The sequence below is a fragment of the Oryctolagus cuniculus genome, chromosome 8 (genome assembly GCF_051225735.1).
Source record: "Oryctolagus cuniculus isolate XC-2025 breed Fujian yellow rabbit chromosome 8, ASM5122573v1, whole genome shotgun sequence".
NCBI lineage: Eukaryota > Metazoa > Chordata > Mammalia > Lagomorpha > Leporidae > Oryctolagus > Oryctolagus cuniculus.
Window position 1 is genome coordinate 95,938,142 of NC_142874.1, and position 22,874 is coordinate 95,961,015.

Genomic DNA, 22,874 nt, shown 5'->3' on the forward strand with positions numbered 1-22,874 from the left:
CCGAGTGCCTTTAGGGCTGATTCTGAGGCCAGAGTGCTATTTAGGACATCCGCCATTCTATGAGTCTGCTGAGTGTCTCACTTCCCATGTTGGATCACTCTCCCCTTTATTTATTCTATCGGTTGGTGTTAGCAGATACTAGACTTGTTTATGTGCTCCCTTTGACTCTTAGTCCTTTCATTATGATCAATTGTGAACTGAAATTGATCACTTGGAATAGTGAGATGGCATTGGCACATGCCACCTTGATGGGATTGAATTGGAATCCCCTGGTATGTTTCCAACTCTACCAATTGGGGCAAGTCAGCCTGAGCATGCCCCAAATTATACATCTCTTCCCTCTCTTATTCCCACTCTTATGTTTAACAGGGATCACATTTCAGTTAATTTTCTTTTTTTTTTTTTTTTTTTTTTTTTTTTTTTTTTTTTTTTTTACAGGCAGAGTGGACAGTGAGAGAGAGAGACAGAGAGAAAGGTCTTCCTTTGCCGTTGGTTCACCCTCCAATGGCCGCCGCGGCCAGTGCGCTGCGGCCGGCGCACCGCGCTGATCCGATGGCAGGAGCCAGGAGCCAGGTGCTTTTCCTGGTCTCCCATGGGGTGCAGGGCCCAAGCACCTGGGCCATCCTCCACTGCACTCCCTGGCCACAGCAGAGGGCTGGCCTGGAAGAGGGGCAACCGGGACAGAATCCGGCGCCCCGACCGGGACTAGAACCCGGTGTGCCAGCGCCGCTAGGCGGAGGATTAGCCTATTGAGCCGCGGCGCCGGCCACATTTCAGTTAATTTTCAACACTTAAGAATAACTGTGTGATAATTACAGAATTAAACCAGTCATATTAAGTAGAACAGACAAAAAAAAATACTATGAGGGATAATGTATTAAGTTGTCCATTAGCAGTCAGGGCTATGCTGATCAAGTCACCATTTCTCATAGTGTCCATTTCACTTCAGGAGGTTTCCTTTTTGGTGTTCAGTCAGTTGTCACCGATCAGGGAGAACATATGGTACTTGTCCCTTTGGGACTGGCTTACTTCACTCAAGGATCATGCTACTTTTCATGTTACATGCTTCTGGTTTTAAATTACTGCAAAGATACACATACTATTCTATATTATGAAAAACCAAAGGGGACATTTACGTTTTGAAAAAAAAAATCATCTTAATGGAACAGCTAGACCTCTATCTCTACTAACAATCATCTCCCTGTATTTCCGTACTTGGACTGATCATTAAAACTAATTTACTTGCTACAACACACATGCCTCAGCTTGCTCCTACTTTCATAAACAAATCCTTCCCCTGAAAAAAGGTCCTCTCCTTGGCCTTAGCACACTATTTATCATATTTATATACCTTTTTCATTTGCCAAAGTCCAGTTCTTTTTTTTTTTTTAAGATTTGTTTATTTCTTTGAAAGTATTACAGAGGGAGAGCGAGAGACAGATTGAGATCCTCCATCTGTTTGTTCACTCCCAAAATGGCCACAATGAAGCCAGGAGCCAAGAACTCCATTCAGGTCTCCCACATGGGTGGGCAGGGACACAAGCACCTGTGTCATCTTCCACTGCTTTCCCAGGCACATTAGCAGGAAGCAGAGCACCTGCAGAGTGAACTGCTACTCAAATGGTATGTCAGGGTAACAGGCAGCAGCTTAATCCATTATGCCATAGTGCTGGTTCCTGAACTTGTTTTTAGCCCCTTCAAGAAGCTTTTCAGATCCTGTCTTGACCTACACATCACTTTCCAGCTACTTAACATGCTGCTCTGAAAAACCGCCCTTCAGCTGTTTCACTTGAGTCCTCCATCAGCAAAGTTTCTTGATGTCACCACTACTCCTCTCCAAGGAAAGATGTACCAATAGCTAAATGTACACCAAATACCCACATCTAGATTTCTAAATACATTATTATCAGAAAGTAGGGTTACTTACAAACAGAATTGATTCCAGATCTGGGATAGGGAAAGCATAAGGTAACTGATTTGCCTTATACCAGAAAGCTGAGAAGAAATCAGAGGCTAATGGGAGAAGCTCAAATGGATACAGAAACCATTCATAAAGGTGTGGTATCACTGATCAAATCGGAGACAACCCTGAACATCAAACATCTGCAACCACTACCTTAAAATAAAAAAATGTATTTACTTGAAAGGCAGAGTGACAGAAAGAGAGGGAGATACAAAGGGGGAGGATTTTCCACCTGCTAGTTCATTCCCCAAATGCCAGGCAGGGGTGGGCCGGGCCAGAGCCAAGAGCCTAAAACTCAGTCCAAGTTTCCCTCACCAGTGATAGGGAACCAAGTACTTGGGCCATTAGCAGTATCCTACCTCTTCTCTTGGCTCCTTTCGTCTTGCTCTCCTCTCGTCTCTCTTCTCTCCTCGTTAGCTCCTTTCCTCTCTCTCTCCTTCTCCCTGTTGTGAACACGTGGCTCTCTTGGCTTCTCTCTTCTCTCCTGCTCACTCTCTCTAGCCTCCTCTTCTCTCGCTCTCTCCTCTCCTCTTTCTCTCTTACTCTCCTTTTCGCTCTTTGCCCCTTTCCTCTGGTCTGCTGTGTTTTCCCCAATAAACTCATTCCCTTAAAAACAAAACAAAACAAACAAACAAACAAACCAGTATCCTACCAGGTACATTAACATGAAGCTGGACTGGGAGTGGAGTAGTCAGGACTATATAACCAGCACTCCGACATGGGATGCAGAGGTCCAAGCAGTGTCACAATGCACACCTTACCACCTTTTTACTGAAAATATTAATTACGTTACTATTTTAAGTGGAACATACTTCATTTACTAAGTGATGAGAGGAAAACTCTTCAGTGTGTGTGCTCGGAGGTGTTTATGAGGGACTCAGCTATTATATGATAGAATTAGGTGAAACCGCTACTAGGAACTCCTCTTGAAATGATTATCAAACAGCAGTGACGATGGACACTAATACCTCTAGAAGAGAGATTGCTGAGGAATGCATACTCTCACAGTGCCTCCGTATCACTCCATAGATTACATGCTAATTACAAAGTGGAAAATAGATATTAACAATGGTGATCTGTTAGCAACCTCCTTAACCAACTGATCAAATTGAGAACCCCCAGCAATGGAGCAATCAGGCATTATGTGCCTCCTGATATGATGCAATATGAAGTACATAGAATCACCTATGAGTCTTGTCAAAAGTGTTTAACCAGGAGCAGGTGTTTCCCATAGAAGTCGGGACACTGCTGGGAACTCCTGCATCTAGTATAGGTGTACCTTGTTTTGAGTCCCAGCTCTACCCCTGATTCCAGCTTCCTGCTAATGTGCATCCTGGAAGTCAACAAATGATAAGCATTTGAGTGGCTACCACCCAACTGGGGAACTGGGCGTAGGCTCCTGGCTCTAGGTTACCCCAACCCTGGCAACTGTAGCCATTTGGGAAGTGAACCACCAGACGAAAAATCAAACTTTCCTTCTTTTGTATAAATAAAATAAATTAAAAATAAAGATTAATTGTTTAACCAGAATCTAAGTAAGCATTAGGACTTAATTTCTGGCTTGCAGAAAATATAGGAAATAAAAAAAGACACTCAGAATATCAAGTAATCAAAATTATACATGACAACTAAGAAGTCTCTTCAAAAACTCCAAATGATGAAAATAAAGATGAGAGGAATGTTCTAAACTGAAAGAAGCTAAGAAACATGAAGATGAAACACTGTATCAGAACTTTCATAGGATCCTGAGTCCGTAAAATTAAACAAAAATCCAGCTCTTATAAAGATGCTCTCTCTCTCAAAAAAAAAAAAGATGCTTGGGATGACTGAAAATTTTGAATAGGACTGGCTACTAGACAATACTAGGGTGATTCTTGCTCCTTTTCTTAGGTGTAATAATGGCGTTACAGTTAAGAAACAAGAGTGACCTTGTCCGTGGAAGAAGCATGCTGAATATCTTAATGATGAGTGGTTGTGCTCTTATTTGCAAATGTTTCAACAAATACACACACATTTACACACAAAGACGTACAGATAAAACAGAGGAAAACATTAATTTAGATAATGAGTATACAGCAATTAGTTATACAGGCAGAGTATCCTTTCTCTGTAATGCTTACATAAGCAGTGTTTCCAATTTTTGAGTTTTTATGATTTTGCAACATTTGAATAGACTTCACTGATTAAGCATCCATACTCCAAAAATCTGAAATCCAAAATTCAAAAATTTTATGTCAGCACTCAAAAGTTTCTGATTCTCCAATAAAGATGTTCAATTTGTGCTATTCTCTAAACTTCAATTTGTTTGAAATGTCACAATAAAAAGCTGAGGGAAATTCAATGAAATAACAAAAGCTCAAGGTGGGAAAAAAAAAAAAAAAAAAAAAAACCTTGTCTACAACTCATACTAGTGATGTAGGCAGGCAGATAGGATAAAATTGATTACATTTGTGAGCTGGGAGGCCACGCCTTCACCACACCCCCTGTGTGATGGCTTGCCCCTACCTGACCCCACCTGTATGCCCACCTGCCAATCAGGCTACATAACCACTCTCTTTTGGAAGTGGATAAAAGACCTGGAACACAGTGGGCCTTGCCCCTTTATTCACCATTATTGCCCTTAGTTGCCCTTGTTGCCCCGCGCCTTCGGGGCATGCGCTAAGGCCACTCTCTCTGCCTTTGCTTCACTACCCCGGCTGCTAAATGCTTGCAGCATGTGGCTCCTGGCCTGCTCTCTGCTTAGTATGGACCCCAACTTAATTTCTAGACTTTTCTTTCTCCCTTAGATAGAGCCCTCATGCATTTCTCTCACTAAATAAAAAGTTTAAAAACCTTACCATGCTGCCTGATCGATCTATTTGAGCCAGTATTCAGAATTCTTCTCTGAATTTGTGGCAAGAACCCACACAGCTTGTTAGTTTTGGGAAATATTAATAAGCAAAACAGTTTCACTAGTACCTCCCTGCCATTTATCATTTTGCAATTCCTGTCTATAGCTATAAAGCAAAACATAAGTCCCTTGAGGACAGTTAATATTTTAAATTTTTACAAGTTTACAGATATGAAAATACATAAATGAACACTGCTATTGTAACTAACACAATACACCACACCAACAGAAATAAAAAATCCTGTTAATTTCCAGTCCTAGCCAGGATAGAAAACAAACTTTCTGATGAGAAAAGTTAAGTATGACCACTTTGGAAAATGACCTGGCACCATCAAAACAAAGCTGAACACATATCCCGTGACTCCTAGGTGGATAGCCAACAGAAACTGAAACACAGGCACCAAGAGTTAGATACAAAGTTTAGATAAGCACTGCTTATGGTATAGGAGCAAAACCTGGTACAACTCATATAACCATTAAAACAAGAATGAATAATTTATGATATATTGATTCACGGGACTATCAATGAAAATGAATGACTACAGCTACACACAACACGGACAGATCTCAGAAGATAATGTCAAACAAAGCAGGTGGCAGAGAATACTACAGTGATTTTGTTTATAAGAATTTCAAAAATGTCAAAATTAAACAATGCATTATTTAAGGAATCCAACATATGGAAAAGCAAATAAATGATAAACACACGATTCAGGACACAGAACCTGCTGGGCGAGGGATGCAAAGGAGCCTTCTCACCTGTTTTCCTCACAATGCTTTTTTACTAGGTTAGGTAGTAACACACGGGCATTTTACCATGTCATCTTGTTTCTTTAAATTTCATACATGATTTAGTAAAATAGTTTTTATTTTTCTCAACACCAAAAGCAATTTAGAATAAATACATAGATACTGACTTTAAGGCACTTAACAAACCTCAGTTCAAAAGTAATACTAAAATATTCATATAATAACTGCATTTATATTTTTTCTACGATTTAACACCAAACAATGCAAAGTTGTCAGAATGCAAATGGTCAAACCAATTCCCATACCAGTTAGTGAAATACTCAAATAATAAAACAAATCCCTATTCAGGGGCAGGGAAGTAGTCACACCATATCTAAATCTAATTTTAGCTATTTTGCTCAATGATTTAGGTTTGTAACTTGATGGCTAACCGTAACCTTCAGAATCTGACACAAAGTGTAGTCCTGTTGCATTTATATCCAGACAGATACTTTAATACAATTCCATAATACAAGTAAGTCTTTGTTGCCTTTCATTCTGTCATGATACAGGAAATGGGTAAAGTCATAACTGTACTTAACATTTACACCCTAACCACTCTTGAGAACCTTGAGATTATGACCCAAATAAATGCAGAGCCCACTGACAGGGTTTTAAAGAAATCTTTCCAACAAACAGCACAATCCTGATCCATCAGGAAGAAGTCTCTACTAAGCCTTGCAGCCAAACAAACCGGTTACTGAAGACAAAAGCAGAGAGAACTTACCTATAATGAGTAATCTGGGCAAGGTTTCACAGGGTCCCTCACCCAAATTCAACTACAGCTACTAAGCATACACACACACACTGAGGAAGGCAGACTTGGCTAGAGTAGGCTGAATTGTTTTCTAGTCCAAGCCAGAAACAAGACTGATACCAATCAAACAAATCAAAATAAGGAAACTTATAATTATGCTTGCAGCATGTGGCTCCTGGCCTGCTCTCTGCTTAGTATGGGAGAATTATCTGTCCAGACATGAAAAAAAGATTGCTTCACTTTAACTCCATGGGGTCAGGAGAGGTTCAGGATAAAGCAGAAAGGGTTATAATTATATCCCACTACATTTAAACTCTTGTGTGAAGAGAGGCACAATTGTTGTTGTATAAAGTATCCCTGCCTATGTGACATCTATCTAGAAGACTTTGCTCTTGATTTCACAGATAATTCCCCATTAATATAGAAGTATTTACTATGCCACTGCTTCTCCCTCCTAATACACAGTGTTAGGTATGTGCTTAGATATGCACTTCTCTCTGTCATCCCTACCAAATTCACTAAGACCAAACCAAAACCTCTGCAAATATACCAAACCTTCCAAGGGGCTCACCTTAAAATAACTGTGGTTAAGGATGGGCACTAGGACTTGTGGTTAAAATACCTATATTTCCCATTGGAGTACCTGGAGTTTGATGACCAGCTCTTGACCACAACTTTCTTCAATGCAGATCCTGGGAAGCAGTAGTGATGGCTCAACCTGTTGGGTTCCTGCTACCCATGTGGGAGACCTGGATTGAGTTCCCAGATCACAGCTCTGGCTTTACAACCATTTAGGGAGTGAACCAGTCGATGGGATTAAGAGTTCTCTCTCTCTCTCTCTCTCCCCTTTGTTCTCACTCTCTCTACCTCTCAAATAAACTAAAAAAAAAAAAAAAAAAAAAAAAAAAGTGTTGAAAATTTTTTCAATCCACAAATTAAGTGAACAGAAAAAGATTACATCTATTTCCTACAGCACTTCCATTTCCGAAATGATCAGAGTTTAAGACTTGTATAAGTTGACTAGTGACCACTGAAATGATGCCTGCCTTTTTTTTTTTTCCCTACAAATTCTACTATAACACAGTTCCTGTTAAAATCCCAGTAAAGGCCCACAAACCAACAAGAATCCACTGTGAGAACCATGTTCTAGACAGGACATACAATCAGCCTGGGAACGTTTAACCCTGGTTACATGTATAAATTCTACCATCATCAGGGACATTTGTTGAAGAGTAGTTAAACAGCTACTAAAAAACTGTAAGGAAGCAAGGGCATTTGGTGCAGCGGTTATAACACGGCTTAGGAGGCCCACATCCCATTCCAGCATTCCTAGTTCAACACCAGGTTCCACTTCCAATCCAGCTTCCTGCTAATGTGCACCTTGGGAGGTAGCAAGTGGATGGCTTATGTACTGGGTTCCTCCCACCCACACAGGAGATCCAAATGGAGTTTCAGGCTTCTGGCTTCAGCCTGCTCCAGCCCTGGTTGTTGTGGCATCTGGGGTATGAACTAGCAATCTCTTCTGTCTACACCTTTCAAATAAAATGAAAATTAAAAACAAAAAAACAGTTTAGACACGGGAACAAGGTCATGAAAAGAGCAAAGCTTGGTGTGGTGCTGCCATTTCTTCCTCCTCTGTGTCTCACACAGAGGTTCCAACACCACCATGTTGGGACAGAGCATTGAGAGGCTCAACCTATGTGGTCTGTAGGAGCCACAATGAGTCCAGAGAAGAATTTGCCATTTTCAGTGGAAAACAAGTGGAGGCTGCTAATAGTGGTAACTTTATATTTTGGATTTGGATTCTGCACTTTTCTTCATAGTATGCCACCAACCGCTTACAAAAAAAGGAAGCTTTAGTTCATTCATTTAACAGATAATGAAGAGCATTTCTCTCTTTGAAAAATGGATCAAACTCAAACTCATAGCATACTGGATATGTCTGTAAATAAACTTATGACATGAAAAAAATACTTTAATTGGAAAAAAACTATATTCCACCACAAGTGAACAACAACAGCACATCCATAACAACGAACTATTCAGCATTTACAAAGGATAACGTAAATGTAGCCAGACATAACATTCCCAACATACTGGTCAAGACACAAGGTTGGGGAAATTTGGTGAGATTACATAAGGCATGGTGCCATTTTAGTAAAAATATACAGAAGCACATGCACATAAATGTATGTAATATACAAATATGTTTATGACAATATGCACCAAAAATTTCAAAGAAATTATCTCTGGGTAACTAATGGGTTTTACTTGTATTTAGTATTTTTCTACAATAAACAGCTAGTGAAATTACTTGGTTTTAAAAAATCGTATATACATTTGCTTACAAACTCCAACAGCTGTACTCAAACTCGCCTACCTTACTGCAATTATCTAAGGGTGGTCTGAAGCAATATGAGCAATTTAAGAATTTAAAGAAAACCCCCACAAATAAAAAGTAGAAAGTAGCACTATCTCCACTGATGATGAAGATGAATTCCAAAACATCCTGCATTGTTGGGAACTCTGTTACTGAATAAGGAACAGTTTCACCTAGCAGGGCTGTGGCTCACAGACTGCCACATATCAGAAAGGCAATTCCTTCCTCAGCTTCCAACTTCAACCTCCAAGATTCAATTAATCACCTTACCTGCCACTTTCTTTGAAACAACGTGCTGCAACAATTTGTTCAACTTGTTCATAAATAATGCTTCCCAAATTTTTAAAAGCTTTCCTTAGAACTGATTTCAAAAGCATTATTTATGAAGTTACACGTATAATAAAACCATTTACTGAACACTGTAAGGCACTTTGCATACCCTTTTATTGACTTTCCCCTCAATTCCATTTAGAGAATTCTCCAGATAGCCTTCTCTTATAAATCAGAAGATGACAAGGACCCAAGGACACAGTAGCAAAGATTTAAACCAAAGTCCTACTCCAAACTCAGCCTCCTTCCATTCACACTACACTTACTTCCTTCCAAGTTCTACTGCCCTATAAACAGTTACACATCACTCAAGTTCTCAGCTGATCCTTTAACGCAGGACAAGACAGCAAGTTCCTTGCTATTCACTAAGTTAAACAGCAGCTTAAAAATGGAAAGGAAATTAAATTCAACCATAAGTGAATAAACAGCAGAACATCGATAACACATTACACCATTCAGCCTTCACAGAGGATACTTAAGTGCAGAATCTATCTGTCTGCTTTCCAAAGCAGAACCATTGATTTCTTCGATTTAATGAACTGAGTGCCATGTGCAAAACACAGCCTCTATCCTCAAAAAACTGAAGACAACACATACACACACTACTTTTAGGAATCAATACTTGTATCAAGAAAAACAACCAAACACCAGGAAATCTTGGAGAGTTCAATTTTCAAGTAAAACAGCTTCTACTCCTTTAAAGGATCAAAACATATTAAAATTTAGATATAAACATCTCTACTTCATTAAACACAAAGTATGGTTTAAAAATAAAAAAGAGCCAAAATTTATGAAGTTTAATGTGCTAAGTGCCTTACATATAAGCATTTTCTCTTTCCCAAAACCATAAGATAGGCACTACTAATGGGGCCCATGTTTAAAGGATGTAACAGAGCTTATTTTCCAAAGTCACACAGTTAGCAAATGGTAGAGTTGAGATTCAAATGCAGCACCCCTCTACTTCTGCCTTTTGATACATTTATTCATTGACTGAAAACACTTCCTGACCTTCAGCATACAAAGCATTGTACTATGAAATGATAGGACAATGAATAAGACAGCTTATGCAGGAAGTTCATCTGATTAGTTCATTTTGTTTTGTTTTAATTCAAGAGGCAGACAGAGTTCCTATCCATTTTTTGACTCCTCAATTGTCCACTACAGCCAGGACAAAGCCAGGAGCCAGGAACTCCATCTATGTCTTCTATATAGATGATAGGGACCCAACTACATAAACAATTACCTGCTGCCTACTACAGTGCTCTTAGCAGGAAGCTGGGGATGGGGCGTGGAGCCCAGAATCAAAGGAGCACTACAATACACAATGTAGGCTTCTTAACCACTAGGCTATTGACCCAGAAAGTTTTGTTTTCTAACAAGTATGGTGACTACAGATTGTATAAAATGTTGTAAAGGAAATATACAATGCAATATGACAGAATAATTGGTAGCATTACTTCTGTGCTGGGAAGGCCTGGAAGAATTTTGCAATCTGCTCTCAAAGACAAGCTGGGCAAGGACCAGAGATGCAAGGGGCACGGCTGAGAACACTCCTCGCTAGGAAATGATCAGAGAAGCAGCAAAGGAAAACCCTATTTTCACCACAGATGTGGAAACAGGCTCATAAAAAGAGACTTGATCAAGGTTGCAAGCTGGGATTGAAAGGAAAGTTGTGAATTCAGAAAACAACAGATGACATTCTGGGTAAAGAACATAAACACAGCCTCTACCCAGAGCAAGAAAGCAAGGCTTGACTCAGAAGAGTATCCTGCCTGTGGGACTGCAATCCTAAAGCAATGGGAACTCTATTTTAAAAGCTGATTGGGGTATGGCAGTTTCTGGCGACCTGGGAGTGAGTTTTCTTGCTAACACATGTACCAGGAGGTAACAGGTGATGGTTCAAGTTTTTGGTCCTTGGCACCCACTTGGAAGACCTGGACTGAGTTCTCAGCTTTGGCCTCTGCGAACAGCTTGTTCCAGTCCTAGCTATTGCCAGCATTTGGGGAACGAACCAGTGGATGGCAGATCTCTGTCTCTTTCAAATAAATAAAATGAACAGGTAAAATTTTAAAACCAGACTGTGGGAGGTGGTAATACAAATGAGGAGAAAGATAGCTGTGAGACCACTCTGGAAATGTTTGACTTACAGACACCAGAAATACACCTGCAAATCCAACATGGAATAGCCCCATCCTATTACACTGAATAAACCTGACAGGTTTCCACAAATGTGTCAGTTATTTTCCCACAAACCCCAGTGATTCAATGCTCTACTGAATGTCACCTAAGCTTGTTGAGCACGATTTCGTATTACTGTTTGAAAAATTTTACAGCGAAGTGTCAGTACGCATTAATTCACTCACCACTAGAAAACGCTACGTACTTTTAAACACTGTAAACTGTATTACTCGTCTCAGAAGCGAGGCAATTTTCAAAGGCAAACTATCGTTTAGGTCCAGATCCCAGATGGACCTCAATAAATAAGAATATGAACATTTAAAGAATCCAAAAGATCTGTATTGGGTTTGGCTTGTTGAGTAGACCCGAGGCTATTTTTAGATAAAGCACTCCATGTGTAACTTTTTCCAAATGATATCATCAAAGATTATATCCTATCTAAAACAAGACCTATATAACAGCTAAGATCTTAAAGCGATCATCTGCAAGTATTGTGACCTTAGGATTGCATTTATATATTGACTTTCATATGTTTACGTTTTTATCCATTTTATGCTTTAAACTACTTATTTGTATTTTCTGTTTTATTGCATTTGCTTTTATGCTATGCATTTACACTGTTATGTATGGCAGCGTGAAACCGTACTGGCACCCTTTAAAAATAAAAAACAAGGTCTTACATTGTATCAGCATTTCACGTTCACCGGAGATGAGAACCAACATGTCAAACACAAGGAAAGCGATCTTCATCGCCCTCTCTACAGGGTGAACACCGAAACTCAGAAAGATGAAGGAACTTGGCTAACTCAGTCTCGCACACGAATGAACCAGCCTAACACTGGACTCCTAACCAACCTGCTCTCTTCTACTGGGTCTCCGAATGCAGCTGGAACCCTAGTACCCTTCAGGAAGCACAAACACGAGCACACTCTCCACGCGGGACCCCACGCAACGCCGGGTTCGCTCCACTGCACAAAACTGATTGAAAAGCACTCCAGACTTTAGCATAACCCTCGAGGGCTGACTCGGTGGGAAATTGAGTAACAGCGATGACTCATCCGTTCATTTAGGGTTTTCTCAGTTAATAATCCTGGATGCAGTAACAGAAGCAAGGAACTACACAGACCCCTCTCTACCCCCAACCCCAAAGTTGCTCAAGTGTCCAAGCGCGGTAGTTAAACACAAAGAAGTAAGGCTGGAGCGAACCTCCTTCCGCTCCGAGGCTCAACCCTCCTGAAGCGACCCAAACCACAACGCCCTGCGGCGGGTCGCTTCGGACGCCAGGGACTACCCGTCCCCGCAGCCTGCCGCGCCCCGGAGCCGCCCCTACCTGCCCGGGACAGCCCACACACCTGGCAGCCCCCGCCCCTGCGGCGAGAACCTGCCCCTAACGCGGCGCCCCGGGGCGGCCGGGCGACCCGGAGCAAGTCCGCTTCCGCCCCGGCTCACGTGGCCGCCGAGACCGCGCCCCCGCCCCCGCGTGGGCCCGGAGCGACCCCGGCCGCCGGAGCCCCGGGACCCCCAGAGGCCGGAGGGGCGGCGACGCCGCGGGCGGGGGGAGGAGGAAGCGCGGCAGGAGGAAGAGGAGGAGCGCGTCCCGGCGGCCGCGAGGGCAAATGGGGAAGGGAGGGGGACAGAGCAGGAAGGAGGGGGCCCGGCAGCGGCGCCGGCGAGCGGGTGTCTACCTGCGAGCAGAAGTACGAGCCCTGAATACCCAGCTTGATGCAGGTGGGACACTGGAGCTTGGCCTCGCTGCTGCAGCCGTCCGTCTCGCACACGCGCGCCTCCACGGCCGCCATGCTGCTTGCCTGCTGGAGGAGCGCCTCACCGAGGAAGAGGAGCAGGGGGCAGGGAGGAACGGCCGCGAGGGGAGGGGAGAGAGCCCGAGCCGGGGGGGAGGAGCTCGGCGCGCCGCGGGCCTGGGCGCGGAAGAGGGAGGAGCGCAGGGCGGTGCGCGCCCCGCCCCCGCCCGCGCGCGCAGCTGGAGCCCCGCCCCGGCGCCGGCGCCCCGCCCCCCAGCGGCGACGCGCACGTGGTGGCCGCGAGGGCGTCCAGCGGGGGCTTGCGCCGGATTTGGGCCGAGGCGGGGGTGTCGGTGCTGGGCCGCGGAGGCCAGGTAGGTTCCCCGAGCACAAGCCCGCTCTGTCATAGCGGCAGATACGAGGTTGTCCTTACTGAGGGAGAGCCGGGAGCCCTGAGTGCTCGCACGTTCGCAGGCGGTCGGAGCGGGCGCTCCCCTCCTCTGCACTGCTGCTCCGGATCCTCCTCAGAAAGTGACGCCCTTTTTGAAGTTCTGCTTCTCCCTAAGCGGTGTGCGCTGTGAGGCGTCCCAGTCACCCCTCAGTCACTAAAAGAACAGCCAGGGAGCTGTCAAGGGGGCGGTGCGCTGAGATTTGCATGTGTCCTCCCCCGCCGCACCTCTCCCTTTCCCAGCCTATGCTGTTAGTAACACAACGACCGGATATTCTGCACAAGCAATTTTTTGTATTGTGCCAGTTGATGGTTTAAGCGGTAGACAATCTCCTCCGATGCAAACCTATGGGTCAATAGAATTCTTCAACAGTATCCCCTATCTACTATTTTTTATCTGGTGACCTCCTGTGGTTAAGAAAGAAAGAGAGGCTAATGTTTATTGATCATCCACTAAATGTTGTGAGCGTTGTTATCGAGTTACTTGAATTTTTCCCTCATATGTAACACCGGGAAATCTGGTATCACTTGTTTTTAATAATTTTGTTTTCCAGTGTAAATAATACAAATAAAAAATCAAATAAGTGTTCATATACATATATGTATGTATGTATGATATATACGTGTATATGTATACATTCAATATTTTAAAATGAAAACTGGACTATATCATGTTGAAAGAGTGGCATGGCAAAGAGATTTTCCATCCAGGAGTTCATTCCCCAAATGCCTGCAATACTGGGACCTGAGCCATTTCAAAACCAACCTGGATGACAGGAACCCAGACACTTAAAAGCTGTCATCTCCTGCTTCCCAGAACACATTAGCAGGAAGCTGGACTGGAAGCAGAGTAGCAGAACTCAAATCAGCACCCCAGTATGGGAAGTGGGCGTCCCAGGCAGGGGCTTAACCTGCTAAGCTACAATACCTGCCCTCACCTGCTTTCTTTAATTAGGATATTGTGAAGTTCCTTTATTGCCACTAAATATAATTTTCCCACATAATTTTTGGTTTTTTTTTTAAAGATTTATTTAAGGTTTATTTAATTATTTGAATGGCAGATTTACAGAGAGGTGTGGGCAGGGGTGTTCCATCGATGATTCACTCCCCAGTGGCCAAAGTTGCTGCAAAACCAGAGCTTCTTCCGGGTCTCCCACATGGCTGCAGGGGCCCAGACAGTTCGGCCATATTCTCCTTTCTCAGGCCATAGCAGAGAGCTGGATTGGATATGGAGCAGTCGGGACTCAAACTGGTGCCCATATGGGATGCTGGCACTGCAGGCGTCAGCTTTACTTGCTATGCCACAGTGCAGGCCCCACCACATCATTTTTTAAAGATTTATTTATTTATTTGAAAGAGAGAGAGAGCTTCCATCAACTGGTTCACTCTCAGATAGCTACAGAGCCAGGAGCCAGGAGCTTCCCCCAAGTCTCTCACATGGTTGACAGGGGCCCAGACACTTGTGCCATCTTCCACTGCTTTTCCTAGGCCATTATCATGGAGCTGGATTGGAAGTGGAACAGCTGGGACATGAACCTGCACCCATATGGGATGCTATCTTCATAGGTACAGCTTTATTGGCTACACCTTAGTGCTGGCCCCACTTTTGTCATGTCATTTAAATGACTACATAATGTTCTATTGCATGAATAACTTACTGAACCAAATCCACTAATAATAGATATTTAAGTTAATTTTAAGTTTTCTATGTTATAAGCAAGTATTGCATATCTCTTTAGCTAGAACTTGGCATGCATCTTACTTTATTTAGGAGATAGATTTTTGTTGTTGTTGTTGTTGTTTTTGTCTTTTGAGGGAGAGAGAGAGAGAGAGAGCTCTCATCCACTGACTTACTCTCCAGATGCCTGCATTGGCTTGGCGAGAAACTGGAACTGGATTATTTTGAGCCATCACTGCTGCCTCCCAGAGTCTGCTAGCAAAAAGAGTCAGGAGCTGGAAGCAGGCATTGAACCCAGGCATTCCAGTTACTGCATCAAAGGGTTTTCACTGTCTACTATTCATTATATAGTTAGCTGTATTTTCACATATGTCAGTTATAAGAAAATGTCTAGGGTCCCTTTTCAACACAGAATGGAAAATTAGTGTTAGCTGACTTGCAGATAAAGCAAAACTCACTAGGATTATTAATAGTAGCCAACTCACAAGAGGAAATTAAAGTACAGAGAAGGAAGGAAGAAGATAACTGTAACTTAGGTGATATCTGGGAAGATGGTACTCCCATAGTACTCAGCCAAAGAGGAACCGGGGAGGGACCTCTATGCTAGATTATACATGCTGTAATTGCTTGGGCTGCGCCTACTCCTGAGACAGGGATCTTGCAAGGCCAATAATAAAGTCACTTTCACAACCATTCCTGAGTGCTGTGCTGAGGATATTTTCCACATCAGTGCAATTCTCTGTAAAACATTATTTAAAAGAGAAATATAGGATGGGCATTTGGCCTAGCAGTTAAGGCTGCAAGACATCCATTAGTTGGGATGTCACCAGTTAATCAGCCTCAAGTGGAAGTTGCTCATTTGCTTGTAAAAAGTAGATAGTGGGAAGGGATTGTTCTCCAAAGAATGCCTCTCAGTAGTTTGCCAAGGCCTTTATGGCAAGAATTGGAGCAGTGTCCAAGATGTAGGAAACAGGGAGCAGGAAGGCGGTCCCTGCTTGTAGTGTATGTGCATTGTATGTTCAAAATCTGACTCAACGTGGTTTATTGAAGTTCTTTAACCATTCTTTGTACTGGTCTGGTGCCCTTTAAGTACGGTGTTACAAGATAAACTTTTCTGGAACATCCTGTGAAAAACAAGCTCAACAGAGTAAATTGTTTCACAGTCTCTGCCTTTGGTTCAGTGCTCCCTTTTTTTGCCTAGATATTACACTCTTGCTTGAAAGATGATTAAGATTCCGCATTTCGGACTGGCGTTGTGGCATAGTGGGTTAAGTCACTGCCTGCATCCAATATGGGCACTGCTTTGTGTCTGGACTGCTCCGCTTCAGAGCCAACTCCCTGGAAATGGCCTTGGAAAACAGCAGAGGATGGCTTAAGTGCTTGGGCAGCTCACCCATATGGGAGACCTGGAAGAATATCCTAGCTCCTAGATATGGCCCTGCCCATCCCCTGCAGTTGAGGCCATTTGGGAGTGAACCAGAGGATGGACGATCTCTCACTCATTCCCCCCTCTCTCTGTATCTCTGCCTTCCAGTTGTATAACTAAATTAAAAAAAAAAAATGGGGCAGTCTACACAAGAGCACCTTGGTTCAATGTCCAGCTTCCTGATAACGCAAACCCTAAGAAAAATCAATTGTGTGGTGGCCCAAGTAATTGGATACTTGCCACACACTTGGAAGATCTCGATTGTGATCCCAATTCCTGTTAACAGTCCAGCCCCACCAAAGCCGTTGTGAGCATTTTGGATCTGAACCCATAGATAAAAGCTATTTTTCTTTGTTTCTCTCTCTCAAATAATTTTCTTTTAAATTTATTTTTCAAGGATTACAAATTTCGTAAGTACAACTTTAGGAACAAAGTTATTATTCCCACCATACCTGCCCTCCCACCCCTCCTCCTCCTCCCTCTCCCCTTCCCAGCCCCATTCTCCATTAATTCATTAATTCATTTTCAATGAATGAATGAATTTTCAATTAACTTTGTACACAGAAGACTAACTCTATACCAAGTAAAGATTTCAACAATTTGCATACATGCACACCAAAAAAACTCATTGAGAACAGAGGTCCTGCATGGAAAGTTAGTGCACAGTGACTCCTGTTGTGTATTTAACAATTAATACTCTTATGTATGACATCAGTGACCACCTAAGACTTGACATGAGCTGCCTAGGCTCTGAAAACCTTTGAGTCCACAAACTCCATCAGTATTTGGGCAAGGCCATAAGCAAAGTGGAAGTTCTCTCTTCCCTTTAAAGAAAAGGACAACCTTCTTTGATGGCCACTTCTTTCCACTGGGTTCTCACAGAGATCTTTCATGTAGAACATTTTTGCCACAGTGTCTTGGCTTTCCATGCCTGAAATGCTCTCATGGGCTTCTCAGACAGACCAGGATGCCTTAAGGGTTGATTGTGAGGTCAGAGTGTTACATAAAGCGATTGTCATTCTGAGTCTGCTGTGTGGGCTGCTTCCCATGTTGGAACATTTTCTCCTTTTTAATTCTATCTATTATTACCTGATACTTGATCCTATTTATATGATCAATTTAACACTTAATCATATATATATATATATATATAAAATCACCTTAAAACTTAATATGATCACTTTAACAAGAAGGCATTTTTACCACCATGCTTAATGGGATTTGGAGTCCATGACAAGTTTTTAAACTGTACCCTTAGAAGTAGTCCATAGGAATGTATGAAAAACAGCTTTATACAGCTTTACAGTTACAAACTGCCTCCTCCCTTTCTTATTCCCATTCTTATTTTTTACTGAGATCTATGTTCAGTTGACTTTATACTCATATGACTAATTCTATGTTAAGTAAAGAGTTCAAGAAATAGTATGAAGAAAAAGAGAAAACTGAAACTTGACAGACAAGACAAGGACTGCTCAAGTCATCCATTCTTGAAGTCTCAATTTCACCTCTACAGATTTCATTTTAGGTGCTCTCTCAGTTCTCACAAATCAGGGAGAACATGTGTTATTTGTCCCTTTAGGACTGGTTTATTTCACTAATATTTCACTATGACATTCTCCAGATTCATCCATTTTGTTGCAAATGTCTGAATTTTCTTTTTTTTTTTTTACTGTTGTGTAGTATTCCATAGTTTACATATCCCGTAAATTCTTTATCCAGTCTTCAGTTTACAGGCATTTAGGTTGATTGCAAATCTTCATTATTGTGAATTGAGCTGAAATGAATATAATGGTACAGGTCACTCTTTAATATGCTGATTTATTTAAGTTAATTCCCAGAAGTGAGATGGTTGGATTTAGATGAGAGGTCTATATTCCCATTTCTGAGGTATCTCCATGCTGTCTTCTGCAGCAACTGCACATTCCCACCAAGAGTGGATTAGGGTATCTTTTTCCCCACATTATCCATTGCCAGCATTTGTTGTTTGTTGATTTTTGTATGACAGATATTCTGACTGGGGTGAAATGAAACCTTGTTGTGATTTCGATTTGCATTTCCCTCACAGCTAATGATCCTGAACATTTTTTTTTTATGTGCCTGTTGTCCATTTGGGTTTTCTCTTTTGAAAAATGTCTGTTTAAGTCCTTTGCTCATCTCATAACTGGGCTGTTTGTTTTGTTGTTGTGGTGTCTTGATCTCTTTGTTTTTGTATCAGTACCAAGCTGTTTTGATTATAACTGGTGGTATGTTTTGAAATCTAATATTGTGATGCCTCTGGCTTTGTTTTTGTTGTGTAAGATTTCTTTGTGGCTATTCGAGGTCTTCTGTGCCTCCATATGAGTTATAACATCAGTTTTTCTATATATGAAAAGAATGTCTTTGGTATTTTGAATGGTATCACGTTGAATCTGTAAATTGCTTTTGGAAAAGACATTTTGATGATATTGATTCTTCCAATTCATGAACATGCAAGATTTTTCCATTTTTTTTGTATCTTCTACTATTTCTTTCTTTAATGTTTTGTAATTTTCATTGTAGAGATCTTTGACATCCTTGGTTAAATTTATTCCCAAGCATTTGATTTTTTTGGTAACTGTTGTGAATGGGATTGATCTTAGAAACTCAATCTCAGCCTTGACATTGTGTGTACAAAGGCTGTTGATTTTGGGGTATTGACTTTATAGCCTGCTACTTTACCAAACTCTTCTCTGAGTTCCAATAGTCTCTTAGTGGAGTCTTTTGGACCCCTATGTATAGAATCATGTCATCTGTAAACAGGGATAGTTTCACTTCTTCCTTCCCGACTGTATGCCCTTGATTTCCTTTTCTTGTCTAATGGCTCTGGCTAAAACTTCCAGGACTGTATTGAATAGCAGTGATGAGAGTGGGCATCCCTGTCTGGTTCCAGATCTCAGTGGGAATGCTTCCAACTTTTCCCCATTCAATAGGATGCTGGCTATGGGTTTGTCATAAATTGCTTGATTGTGTTGAGCAATGTTCCTTCTAAACCCAATTTGCTTAGAGTTTTCATCATGAACGGGTGTTGTATTTTATCAAATGCTTTCTCTGTATCTATTGAAATAATATGGTTTTTGTTCAGTTTGTTAATGTGATGTATCACATTGATTGATTTGCAAATGTTGAACCATCCTTGCATACCATGGGTAAATCTCACTTGGTCTGGGTGGATGATCTTTCTGATGTGCTCTTGGATTTGATTGGCTAGAATTTTGTTGAGGATTTTTGCATCTATGTTCATAAGGAGAATTGGTCTGTAATTCTCTGTTGCCCCTTTTTCAGCATTAGGAATTAAGGTGATGCTAGCTTCATAGAAAGAATTTGGGAGGATTCCCTCCATTTCAATTTTTTTGAATAGCTTGAGAAGAAGGGGAGTTAGATCTTCTTTAAATGTCTGGTAGAATTCAGCAGTAAAGTCATCCAATCCTGGGCTTTTCTTTGTTGGGAGGTCCTTTATTATTAATTCAATTTCTATCTTGGTCACAATCCTGTTTAGGTTTTCCATGTCTTCATGGCTCAGTTTAGATAGGTTGTATCTGTCCAGGAATCTATCCATTTCTTCTAGGTTTCTCAGTTTGTTGGCATACAGCTCTTTGTAGTAATTTCTGTTGATTTTTTTTTTAATTTCTGTGGTGTCTTTTAATACATTTCATTTTTCATCTCTAATTTTATTGATTTGGGTCTTCTCCCTCCTTTTTTGGTTAGTTGGGCCAATGATGTGTCAGTTTCATTTATGTTTTCAAAAAACCAGCTCTTTGTTTTGCTGATATTTTATATTGTGTTTTTTGTTTCAATTTTGTTTATTTCCTCTCTAATTTTAATTATTTCTTTTCTCCTACTAGGTTTCAGTATGATTTTCTGTGCTTTTCCTTGATCCTTGAGATTAATTGAAAGCTGATTTATTTGGTGCTTTTCTAATTTCTCGATGTAGGCATCAATTGCTATGAATTGCTGTTAATTCAACTTTTGCTGTTTCCCATAAATTTTGAGATTTGTATTGTTGTCTTCATTTGTTTCTAAAATTTTTTTTATTTCTCTTTTGATTCCTTCTATGACCCACTGTTCATTCAGGAGAATGTTGGTCAGTCTGCATGTATTTGCATATACTCTAGGGATTCCTGAGTTGCTGATTTCCAGCTTCATCCCATTGTGTTCCAAGAAAATGCATGGTATGATTTCAGTTTTTTGGAATTTTCTGAGACTTGGATTATGGCCCAGGATGTGGTGTATCCTAGAGAAAATTCCATGCACAGGTGATAAGAATATGTATTTTGTAAGTGTAGGATGAAAAATTCTGTAGATATCCATTAGGTCCATTAGGTCTATAGTGTCAATTGACTCTGTTGTTTCCCTTCTGATTTTCCATCTGGTTGATCTGTCTATAGCTGAAAGTGGGGTATTGAAGTCCGCCATTACTATTGTATTGGAATCTATGTCTCCCTTTAGATCCATTAACATTTCTTTCAAATAGCCAGGTGCCCTGTAATTAGGTGCATATATGTTAATAATAGTCACATCTTCCTGTTGAATTGATCCCTTAATCATTACATAGTGTCCTTCTTTGTCTCTTTTAACAGTTTTTGTACTAAAATCTATTTTGTCTGATACTAGGATGGCTATACCAGCTCTTTTTGGTTTCAGTTGGCGTATCTTTTTCTGTCCTTTCACTTTAAGTCTGTGTGTAACTTTCTTGGTGAGATGTGTTTCTTGTAGGCAGCCAGTCTCTATCTTTTAACTGGGAAGTTGATGCCATTGACATTCAAGGTGACTACTGATAATTAACAACTTTGCCTTCTTTCCATACATATTCCTATTATTTACTTTGAATTTCCTTTGTACTTTTATTGAGAGACTTTCTTCATTTACCTTCTTTCATAATGATGACTGTGTTTCTGTGTGCAGCACATCCTTAAGCATCTTTTGTAGGGATAGACTAGTGGTGACAGAGTCTTTCTGTTTGTGATGGAAGGTCTTTATTTCACCTTCATTCATAAATGAGAGCTTTGTAGGGTACAATATTCTGGGTTGACAGTTTTTTTCTCTTAAGACTTGGAATATATCTCACCATTCTCCTAGACTGTAGGGTTTCTGATGAGAAATCAGCTATGAGTCTAAATGGAGATCCTCTGAAAATAATCTGATGTTTCTCTAGTGCACATTTTAGAATCTTGTCTTTATGTTTTACTGTGGAGAGTTTGACTACAATGTGTCATGTGAAGATGTTCTCTGGTCATGTCTATTAGGCTTTCTATGTGCTTCCTGTACTTGGATGTCCCTTTCTTTTTCCAAATGAGGGAAGTTTTCTGCAAATATTTCACTACAAAGGCCATCTAATCCATCCTCTCTTTCCACACCTTCAGGAAATCCTAAGACCTGTGTGTTTGGTCATATGATAATATCCCATAGATCCCCAATGCTGTTTTTTAGTTTTCTAATTTCTTGTTGCTTTTCCTGGTTTGACTTTAAAATTTCCAGAGAATTGTCTTCTAGCTCGGTTATTTCTTCTGCTTAACTGAATCTGTTGTTAGGACTTTCCACTGCATTTTTATTTGTTTTATTGAATTCTTCATTTCCAAGATTTCATTTTGATTTCTCTTTAAGATCTCAATTTCATGGGAGGAATTTTCTTTCATGTCACATACAGAGTTCATGAGTTCATGGATTACTTCTAAGTAATCCCGTGATCATTTTTTGAATTCCATTTCTGGCATTTTTTCTTCCTTTTCCTCTTCACATTCTAGTATTGAAGTGTTGTGTTCTTTGGAGGTCATCATGTTGTCTTCTTTATTCTTGTTTCTTGAGCTGCTGCATTTATTTAGAGGCATTTGTGGACATACTTGTTATTTTTCTTTTTTTTTTATTTTTTTCCTTTGTGGTGGCTTTTGGACTAAACCTCTGTGGCTTAGTGGAGTGTCTGCTTTTTCAGTGAATATCCAGAGGCATGTTCTGCATATGTCCAGGGAGCTCTGCTCAGTACCCCATGGTGTAGGGAGTGTCTAAGGTGACACCTAGGCTGGATGTGGTAAATCTCCTTTTTTTTTTTTTTTTTTTTTTTTTTTTTTTTTTTAAGCAAAATCAGAGGGAAGATTCATTCTACTCTGTCAGTGTTGTCTTACACTCACATTCTTTCCTCAAAGTAGACCAATGCCTGGGCACTAGTCCTAGTGAGTACATTATTCATCTGTGCTGCCACAAGGACCACACAAAGGATCTGTGCAGTCCTTAGTGTGAGCATGGATTCTGCAGCAATGACTCTCACCAGGAAATCAGGGAGC

At 41.1% G+C, this 22,874-nt stretch overlaps 1 protein-coding gene and 1 long non-coding RNA gene across 31 annotated transcripts in view; one reads left to right on the forward strand and one right to left on the reverse strand.

Moving 5' to 3' along the window:
- Positions 1-13,659, reverse strand: part of METAP1 (methionyl aminopeptidase 1) — a 60,420-nt gene extending 46,761 nt beyond the window's left edge. For 10 of the 30 annotated variants that reach the window (XM_089303049.1, XM_089303046.1, XM_089303040.1 and 7 more), the window contains exon 1: positions 12,973-13,222. In XM_089303049.1, coding sequence (XP_089159175.1) covers positions 12,973-13,086 — 114 coding nt within the window. In that variant the 5' untranslated portion in view covers positions 13,087-13,222. Of the gene's footprint in view, positions 1-4,083; positions 4,170-12,639; positions 12,778-12,972; positions 13,232-13,462 lie in introns of those variants that run through there. The other 20 variants (XM_089303047.1, XM_089303041.1, XM_089303036.1 and 17 more) reach the window with 14 other exon arrangements.
- LOC138843525 (uncharacterized) overlaps positions 13,292-22,874 on the forward strand; it is a 56,259-nt gene continuing 46,676 nt past the window's right edge. Inside the window, exon 1 of the long non-coding RNA XR_016212397.1 lies at positions 13,292-13,403. This is a non-coding gene — a long non-coding RNA (uncharacterized LOC138843525). The remainder of the gene's footprint in view (positions 13,404-22,874) is intronic.